The 10050-nt window shown below is 42.3% G+C and overlaps 2 protein-coding genes across 5 annotated transcripts; both read right to left on the bottom strand.

Annotated features, from left to right (window-relative positions):
- Positions 1 to 328: 328 nt before the first annotated feature.
- LOC110497722 (uncharacterized) lies at positions 329 to 5570 on the bottom strand. The gene is made up of 9 exons (XM_021574035.3): positions 5361 to 5570; positions 4697 to 4768; positions 4531 to 4608; positions 3367 to 3442; positions 3184 to 3278; positions 3004 to 3079; positions 2652 to 2807; positions 2326 to 2464; positions 329 to 2194 (listed from the first exon to the last, which is right to left on the bottom strand). The coding sequence occupies exons 1-9, from the start codon at positions 5471 to 5473 to the stop codon at positions 921 to 923; spliced, it is 2079 nt and encodes a 692-aa protein (XP_021429710.3). The 5' UTR covers positions 5474 to 5570; the 3' UTR covers positions 329 to 920.
- A 1440-nt stretch (positions 5571 to 7010) lies between these two features.
- LOC110497723 (gem-associated protein 2) lies at positions 7011 to 9618 on the bottom strand. 4 transcript variants are annotated; one of them, XM_021574037.3, is made up of 11 exons: positions 9496 to 9614; positions 9295 to 9429; positions 9109 to 9193; positions 8669 to 8758; positions 8524 to 8583; positions 8326 to 8439; positions 8172 to 8216; positions 7980 to 8048; positions 7783 to 7893; positions 7543 to 7601; positions 7011 to 7459 (listed from the first exon to the last, which is right to left on the bottom strand). In XM_021574037.3, exons 2-11 carry the CDS (start codon positions 9420 to 9422, stop codon positions 7420 to 7422), a joined length of 801 nt encoding a protein of 266 aa, XP_021429712.2. In that variant the 5' UTR covers positions 9423 to 9429; positions 9496 to 9614; the 3' UTR covers positions 7011 to 7419. The 4 variants fall into 4 exon arrangements, with proteins under 4 accessions (XP_021429712.2, XP_090067228.1, XP_021429714.2 ...); XM_090211102.1 differs by having other exon boundaries at positions 9304 to 9429; positions 9496 to 9607; XM_021574039.3 differs by having other exon boundaries at positions 9304 to 9618.
- Positions 9619 to 10050: the final 432 nt, after the last annotated feature.

Consider the following 10050-nt stretch of genomic DNA (forward strand, 5'->3'; position numbering starts at 1 on the left):
CACTTGGCAGACAGCGGTATGAAGGCTGGAACTATGGCAATGAATGACATTACAGATTGAACGTCTGTCTGGAACACCATCCTCCATATATCAATGTAAAAATAAAGTCCTAGTCCAGAGGGTCTATCCATGAGTTCTATGAAACATGTTTCATCAGTTATTCATCTAAAAACATCCTAAAGCGACACTCCGAAATACATGGAGTCAGGAGTTCAGCATCCTAATTTGCATGTGGCATTTAATGAAACAGGCTGTACAAAAATATCTTGGAGCATTGACATGGAACCATTTCAGACAAGTCAAGTCAGTCAAGTCAACAGACAAGTAATCATGTTTTTTTTTTATTCATTATGCTTAGGTTTCATTTGGACAAAAAAAATATTAACATCACTTTCCAAAACAAGTGTCTTCAACAATGCATAGCTAGACATTGTGCATGGTCAGACTGGCTTTATATGGATCAAAAAGCTGTAGGTTACAAGTGTTCAACATTTTACAACTGAAAATGCACAATTACCACCAACACTGGATTCAGAGAATATACCCAGTATGCAACCCACCCTATTCTCATTGCTCCTATGCTTTAGAACAAGTAAATACATTTATGGGAGAGAAACTGTAAACTTGATGCATCAATTACAGTAAAAGCAGACAATAGAAAAGTCTAATAAAATAAAAATCGAGGTAAAAGAAGTCCAGAAACCAGAGCAGCAAGACCATGTCAAAACTGACTGGTGACTAGAGAAAAAGCTTGATGATTAAAAACCCACATTATTCGAAGAAAATACACTGAGGCAGTTTAGCTTCCCTCTTCTGGTGAATTGCATTTAAGGAAATCCACAACCTTTCAGTTACGAAAATGTATTTATCAAAAGTAGAAACAAAACTAAGCATGACATGACAGCAGAACGCACTCAACTTTAACGCCTCTTTTCCTTCCTATCTGACTTGCGATCCCTGTCGCCGCGAGAGGACCTCTTCCCTGACCGGCTGCCTTCAGAGGTGGTCCTCTTCCTGTCAGACTTGGAGCTCTTATCTTTGGAACCTTTGGATTCACGACCACTGCCCTTGGATGACTTGTGGCTCCTCTCAACTACTGCCTTCTTCCTCTCCCTGTCCCTCTCGGATGGCCTCCTCCTACGTTTCTTGTCCTTCCTCCCTCGGCTGCGGCTCCTGCTAGAAGAGCTGGAGGAGCTGCCACTGGAGGAGCTGCTCCTGCTGGAGGAGCCACTAGAGGAGGAGCCAGAGCTCCCACTGGACGAGGAGCCGGAGGAGCTGCTAGATGAGCTACTGCTGCTTCTGCCACCACCACCTCCCTTCTTGTCCTTTGACTTCTTAAGTCCCCTGCTGGCTTCCTTGCTCGGGGGCGTCAGTTCCTTGGGAGCCGCAGCATCATCCTGGGCCTGGGCAGGCTGGGCATTAGTGGTCTGCTTTATGGCACCTTGATCAGCCTCTTGGCTCTGCTCGGTTGTGAGCGGCTCTGGATCCGTTTCAGTCTCCAGTAGGGGGATCTGAACCTCAGGAGCCATAGATGTTACATCAGAGACTTCCACATGAGGGTTGCACTCTGAGAGCAGGGGTGTGGCCACTTCTGTACGTGGCTCTTCATCTTCGTTTGGTTGCATTTCAATGCTCTTCTCCTGGCCGTCTGACACAGCTGTGAGGTCCCGACCGTGAAGGGGCTCCTTTTCTGCCTTAACCGGTTGCTGCTCTTCTACTCCTTTCTCATTACCTACCTCCACTGGACTATCCTCCATCTTCTGATCCCCGTCCCTGGCCTGCCCTTCAGCCTCCCTCACTAGTGCAGTACCCTCCATCTGCTCCCCCACATCTCTAAACTCCACTATTCTAGTGTCTTGACTGTCTTCCTCAGCCTCCTCCATCTCATCTGCTTTAGTCCCCCCCTTAGACTCCTGCTCCTCGACTTTCTCTGGCTTTTTATTTCTGTCCTCCTTATGCTTTACACCCTCACCCCCCTCTTCCTCCTCTATTGTTGCCTCATCTTCCTCCTCCATCTCCACATCAAACCGGTTACCTGTCACTTTGACTACCTGACCCATGGGCTTACCCTCCTCTCGATCTTCTTTCTTCAGGTCCTTACCCAGAGCGGTGTCCCTCTGAGACTGGCGCCGAGGCCGAGCCTCCATCTTATTCAGATGTTCAGCAAATGCCTCGCGTCTCTCCTCAAACATAACTGAAAACAGGGATTTTTTTATTTATTTTTAAACAGATTCAGTGACACCACAATGCACACCAAGGATAGGAAGTGTATTATGGCTACTTGTTGGAGGGCAGAATAATTTGGCAAATTGCACAATTGCTTACCATTCATTTTTTTCTGAGACTCATCTAAGAGCTTCTGAGTGGCTGAGCACATCCTCCCAGGCAGAAAGAAGATGGGTGGCTTGGTCTTTGTGCGGATGTACTTGACAATTTTTGTGTTGTGCACATTCCACTCCTCTTGCTAGAATACAAAAAAGTTAATGAGCATTCAACCGTCCCATCTACATATTGTGAAAACTGTCACACACACAAAGGTTTCATTTCACCTTAATGCAATATTATTACAGATTAAAACATTTTATTTTTTTTGGCACCAGCACAACCAATGAGGTTGAATATTGCTTTCAAGCTTCAAGAAAAGTCTTTACCAACTGAGCAAGCTCCACTTTCTGTTCCAACAGTCTCAGCTCTGTCTGCTTGGCACGCCTCTCCTCAAAGAGCTCTCGTCTTTCGCCCTCTACTTTTTTGCGCTCTTGTTCAGCTTGAACTTCCAATTTTTGTTCAATCTCAATGCGTTTCTTTTGCTGAGAAGAGAGATCAAAAAATATATATAAATTCACACATACAATTTCCCCATTAGCAAATATTCCAAAATATATCCTAACAGCTGGAATAATTTTCACCAAGCTAGCTCGAAGGCTAATTCTGTAAGGTGACTTTCATGCATTTACTGTATTAGAGTACCAGTTCACCAGTGTTAAGAGTAAACAATATTCCTACCCTATCCGTTGCCACATTAGATTCCTGCTTGAATTTCTGTAATGTTCCCATCAACAGGCCAAACATGCGTCGATTCCTATAGGGAAAAAGGACAAAACAAAGAATAACATTTACATGATTTCTTGGCGATACACAAACTAAAGACCATTATTTCCCTAAGCATGTACAATGACATGTTACCTTTGTTTTCCCCTCTCATCCATGGTCTGATCCTGGATCAGGTCTCGACGTGTACGCTCCTTGGAGGTAGCTACTACTGATGACTGCAACACTGGCTGTGTTTGGACAAAGGCAAGTGGAGAGTTGGACACTTAAAACATCAAGGTAAAAGAGTCAGACAGTGAGTGTATAATGATGGTCTACCTTTTTGACATCGTCATCATCTTCAGCGTCGCTGTCATGGCGTGAATCTCTCCTCCCTCTCTGGTCACCGGCCAGCCTATACAAAGACACGAGCAACACAAATGTGTGATTAACAGGCCACATCAAATAGAAACCCATTTGAATGCCACCAGGTGTAGGGCAATACCTTTTTAGGAGTGCCCACTGCAATAATCATGCAACAAGGAATGACAGCCTACTAAGTGAAAGTTGGGTTCTTGCACAATATAAGTCTCCCTCTGGCTATCTGCCTTGTCAATATCCTCAGTGTCTATTAGTTTCACTTGTCTGTGTATCCATCCTGTGTACGGTAACTAGCGGATTTGCACTGGTTTTAGAATATTTTTGTTAACTACTCAACCAGGCATTAGAAAATGAGGGAAACAAAAATGACTTTATCTTCAAAATTCTTAATCTCTTTAGATGACATGTATGAGATCTGGAAATTTTATTTTGCTGGATTAATCCCTAAAACATCCTAACACACTGCGAGCCAGTACCAGTTGATCAATTGTTGCAACCGAGAGAGCAATCTCAAGACAGAGTGGACAGGCAGAGTAAGGAGATTATGCAATTGAAAGACAACTTGAACCAACCTCCCTGCATACCCAGTGTGATTTATAGAGGATATTTACTTTTAATAATTACATGTTCTGATAACGCAATGTTTTAAATTTGTCTAATTTATAAAACAAAATTTTAAAAAACTTTCCCACGCGCTGCAGATGGCTGTATCGATCCACTAATACAGCAGTAGTAAAGGCCCAGCGAACTAACATTACATTTGTCAAAGAAAAATCCCTGTGCTGCAGACTGCTATATCAGTCAGTTATTATTAATAATAACAATAACTACTTTTTAAATGTAACCTTTATTTAACTAGGCAAGTCAGTAATAAGAACAAATTTGTATTAAGAATGACGGCCTATAAAATGCCAAAACCAGACAATGCTGGGTCAATTGTGCGCGCTCTATGGGACTCCCTACAGCCTGGATTCCTAATACAAGAAGGCCCATTGAGAATAGTTTTTAATATACATTTTTATTACGATTTTTTAGGGGGTGTTGTAACACCCCTACTTCCCATGACTATGGACTCATCTCCACTACATCTGGAAATGGGCTAGATCTACAGATTACTCTTACCTCAGGAGGGCCCCTTCAATATCCCTCTGTTTCACTGGGGGTCCTCCTGGTCCACCGCTGATGTCGGAGAGTCCACGCCTGCAGACAAATACAACATAAAGCTCAATGAAATACAAACATCACACATACTGTTGGAGATAAAGCCTAAATATGAAATGTGTTTTACCTCAACAAGTTGATTCCTCGCCCCCTACCTCCTCCAACACCTGGGATGGTTGGCCGTCTAACTTGGCCGGGTCTGTAAGGAAAGCAGAGAAATTACATAACATTACAATTAACATAGATCGACCAGAGCTAGCTGTAACTATCATTGTTTTTAGAAAAACTTAGCCAACACTACATAGGGGGCAGGGTTGGGGGTATAGAATAAAAAAGATAAATAAATCAATGTGGCATAGCTAACTACTGTTACTTCAAGTAACGTTAGTTACTCTGACTAGTCTGGAAATTAAACTGAATCGAAACTAGCCAGCCAAAGGACACTAGCGAGCAACAACCGAGTAGCTAGCCAACTTGCTAACTTTACCAGTTGAACAATATATGGACATAACGTTAGGTAAGTAAAAAAACAGTAACGTTAGTTACCTAACTATAGTAATTGCATAAGTATTTGTACTTGCAGCTAGCTAGCCAATTAGCACACGGCCGATTCCATTCGACAGCACAGGCACGCAACCAAGCGGCTAGCTGGTTATGCACGAGAATGGGAGATGCCATTTTTGTCGTGGGATTGGCATTTGTTGCTAGCTATTCAGCATAGTTAGCTAGAGGACGAACGAATGCTGAAAAGGTTAATACAACTTAAGTTTTAAAATGCATTTTTGTCATACCTCAATTCATTAGGATCCCGACCAGTTAATTTACGAATATTATCGTCTACATTTTTCAAACTCTCTTTCGCTTTCTCAAGCTGGGCTTGCAAAGATCCCACTGCCACCGCCATCTTAGCTACAGTAACTGCCTTTCCTCGCGGGCACGCCAGCTAAGTGTTGGTCGCTCGTCGCAAAGCATCACTGGGTGATAAGCGCGTTTCACTAGCTTGATTGACAACTCAAAAGCCCAATCGGCAACTTCGTTATCTAAACGCACACGGCCATGAATTGTAAGCTTTCTCTAGTCAACAACGTCCATTAGTTTGTTGATCAATGAATGATTTTGATAATGACAAATACTTAGTAATTTGGTTGTTTTGGTCCTAGAGTTACACCACAGAACAGTGGAGCCTAAAATATCTGGTAACAGTCACTAAAACACTCATTCAGAATAAAAGGATGTCCAATGCCTTTATGGCATACAGTTTTTCTTGATGGTACAGAGCAGTGGTGGGCTTGTAGAGATGCAAGTGTAACCGATGTGAAATGGCTAGCTAGTTAGCGGTAGTGCGCGCTAATAGCGTTTCAATCGGTGACGTCAGTCACTCAGACCTTGAAGTAGTGGTTCCCCTTGCTCTGCAAGGGCCCCGTGAGTGACTGTGGTTGATGTGTGCAGAGGGTACTCCCTAGTTCGAGCCCAGGTTGGGGCGAGGAGGACGGAAGTGTAAGGAAGTGCTATTTCTTATGCAGGTGACCAGCCTACTGCTATTACATTGCTATAACTGAGACAACGTATTTTCACAGTAAAACATGTTAGGTCCCATACAGGATAGCTCCCACACCCACACACACAGCACACACACATTACACACACTAACTGCCGAGGACACACAGATAAGACATACACCCACACATTGGGAGGAAGAGACAGCCTTGACTTGCAGAAACCAGCGCACACACCTAATCTCCTTTCTAGCCGAACATTGTGTGACTGAGGACAGCGCACACACCTAATCTCCTTTTTTAGCTGAACATTGTGTGACAAAGAACAAGACTCAGAGGGATGACGGACGGCCCAACAGGGCCAATCCAAGAAGACTACACCTCAGCCTGAACCAACCCGAAGACCCGATCTTCTAGAATCAACCTACTTTCTGTTCTGTATATGAGACATGTGCACTCTGTTATCTGCGCTCTTTTCTGCTGGTTCCTTAAGAACCGAATGAAATGGGCCCGTATACGTTGTACCAGATATCTTTACTCATAATTAAACTGTCACTTGTCATACAATAGACCACCTTGTCTGAATCGATCCTTGACCGGCTCGCCCTCCTACATATCCCATTATCAACAGAAGCTATACTGTTACATTGATGCTGTTGACCCGGATCACTGGTTGCTGTGGAAAAGGGGGGTGAGTGTAACCGATGTGAAATGGCTAGCTAGTTAGCGGTGGTGCGTGCTAATAGCGTTTCAATAAGTGACATCACTCTCTTTGAGACCTTGAAGTAGTGGTTCCCCTTGCTCTGCAAGGGACGTGGCTTTTGTGGAGCGATGGGTAACGATGCTTCGAGGGTGACTGTTGATGTGTGCAGAGGATCCCTGGTTCAAGCCCAGATTGGGGCGAAGAGAGGGAAGGAAGCTGTACTGTTACACAAGCCACAACAATTGTGAAAGCAAACATTTTATTTAACTCCAGCAATAGCAGAAAGTGAACACAAACTGTAATAGAAAAAAATAAACAGTCTAATTGCACCAGGTAGCCTAGCAGTTAAGAGCATTGGACCAGTAACCAAAAGTCGCTGGTTTGAATGCTGAGCAGACAAAGTTAAAAATATGCTGATGTGCCCTTAAGTAAGGTACTTTACCCTAATTGCTTCTGTAAGTCACTCTGGATAAGAGTGTTTGCTAAATGCCAAATCTATTGGGTCAAATGTTCTCCATAAGACTCAATAGTTGCTTTATCTAAAGGCTTCAAATTGCCACAGATCCTAAATCGGAGCATGGTGATGGGTTCATAGAGCTACAGCTCATGGGGTGATGAGTTCCAGCCTCATCGTGGATTTCATCAACCCGTTTAGTCCTCCTTATCGGCCAAGTCGTTTTGATCAAAGTACCTATGTAAAAAAAAAAAAAAAAACATGAGCAATCAAATGACACTATTTCCTGGCTATGAGTTTGTGAAGTCAAATAAACTTACCTAGCAACAAGGCAGATCATCAAGTTGAGAGGAGACAACCTTTCATCTTCTTGGTGTTCCTGTAATGGGAAAGAAAGAAACAAAATAATTACTATAATATACTCTGTTCATAATTATCAAATATTATCATGCAAACATTTGAGCATCTAACATTAATGTAGTTACATTTTAATTATCCATAAGGAAGTTGGTTTGCATCCTTTCATCTCAACATTAATACAAGGCACTATATCCCCCTACCAGATTGGTCCGCACTTCAGAACTCCGTCTGGCCAGCTGTCTTATTAGAGAATGTGCTTCAGGGAGGAGAGGTTTCTCAAGGCAAGCCAGCAGTGCATACTGCCATCTTCCCTAGAGAAGTTGAGCACATATTAGCCACGAAAGCATTAAAAAAGGCACAAACTCTGTATTGATAATATTAAAGAAACTGAACTCACTAACTGCGGGACAAACTCTCTCTCTTCAAACCAGTTTATCAAGTACTCCAAAACTGCAGAGACTGTGGCCTAGAAGGGAATAATAATTTAGAGTGTCAAACACAAGTATTGTAATTTAGGTAATTAAAGAAAGCATCAATTGATGAGAAATTAGTGTAGTAAGTATCATGCCAATGCTGCGAAAACATTCACCTGATTTAACCTGCTCACTATGCTAAGGAAAGGTGGAAAACCAACCTGGTGAAACAGGTGGGTAAATGTCAAACATGATTCATGTCCATTTTTACACAGAAATCTTGCAAGATGCATCACTTAAATATTTCATCTGTGGTCTATATACAGTTACCTTCACATAATCAAGGCCTGGATCTTCAGTAACATGGTCAGTTGGAGGAGAGTTCAGATAAACATTTTCACCCAGGCAGAACTTTTTCCATTGTTCCTCTGCATCCTGTTTTGGCTAGATACAGAACACGTACTTTAAGGTTGCTGTATTTTACAATTCACTTTTACCAACAACAACAAAAATCATCCTCATACTTACCATTAACACATTGTCATCTAAAGCTTGACCACTCCAGTGTAGTCTGTGCTTACTGATACTCTGCAAGTAGTAAAACATTATCAGAATAAGTCACTTCAAAACAAAGCGACAAACAACTCTAAAGGGTAGTCACATCTATAGTTACCCGTCTTATTTCTGAGAAGTTGCTGACTTGCTGTCGCTGCCATTTTAAACTCGGTGAAAATCCTTGTGGAGCAGCTTGGCAACCCATGAGCTACCAAATAGAAGATTTGACAGGAAATTATACAGACAGACTCTCTCGCTCTCTCTCCCCTTTATACATGTTTTATTTATTTATTTTATTAGGCAAGTCAGATAAGAACAAATTCTTATTTATAATGATGTCCTACACCGGCCAAACCTGAACGATGCTGGGCCAATTGTGCACCTCCCTATGGGACACAGCCTGGATTCGAATCAGGGTGTCTGTAGTGACGGCTCTAGCACTGAGATGCAGTGCCTTAGACCGCAGTGCCCCCCGGGAGCCCAAAAAATATCTGCGTTGGCTGGGAAAAATCAAGACCGTAGGCTACATTTAATTTGTGTCAGTGTGGTGAAACTTACCGACACATTCACTGTCTGTTTCTTTCTCAATTTCTTTGGATCAATCTTAGCCACCACAACATCTGGACAGAGAGACGCCTCTAATCTGAAAATGAGAAAGGCAGTGTTGTTTTTACTTCCGTGAATGTGTGTTTCCTGATCATATGCGTGAAAAAAAATATCAAAAGACAGAGCTGAGGGACTTACTGAACCTGCCTCAGATATTCCTGGGGATTTCTTGGAGGCTCGTTAAGATTGACGTCTTCCCCCGTTTCAATGCCGCATGTTTCCAAAGGCAGAAGCCTTGGCATCAGTTCCTCCGCGTCAGATTTCATGATGATGCTGCAAACTATATGGTCAGTGTCAGACTGATACAATGTTAAATTAACCAATGACCGTGGCACTTACTATTGTACTTCTTAAAATATCACTTTATAAAGGTTGTTATGTTGGATAACGACACAAGTCTCACGTCAAAACAAACGTTGTCGCCATCTTGTTCGACTTTCGAATCAATCATGACGCATATAGAACGCGCCCGTTGCCATGGAGATTTAAAGAAGATGCTGCACGTGTATTTTGCGTTCTAAATGCCACAGGTCAAAGTCGAAAATAGAATGTTCCACATATTTTTTTCTAACAAAATCTACTACGCCATAATGACTATACAAATAGTTTAAATCACTTGAAGGGAGATAGTTATAAAATCATTGGTTGTTTGTGTTTCTTAATGATCAGCTCTTAATACAATTAAATTGGTATCTTGTTACAAATGAATCATTACCCCTCAGTTACATTGTATCTTGAATCCCTCATTTAGCTATTGAAACGTCCATACTTGTTGAGATGTGACATCAACAGCTTGAAGGCACTGTCAATTTGACACTATGGAATTCAATGCAACCTGTGTTACGGTGCGTGAATGAGGACCCAAAAGCGAATCAACTTAAACAGAGCTTCTTT

This window comes from Oncorhynchus mykiss, chromosome 19 (assembly GCF_057628025.1).
Source record: "Oncorhynchus mykiss isolate SJ-2025 chromosome 19, ASM5762802v1, whole genome shotgun sequence".
Taxonomy (NCBI): domain Eukaryota; kingdom Metazoa; phylum Chordata; class Actinopteri; order Salmoniformes; family Salmonidae; genus Oncorhynchus; species Oncorhynchus mykiss.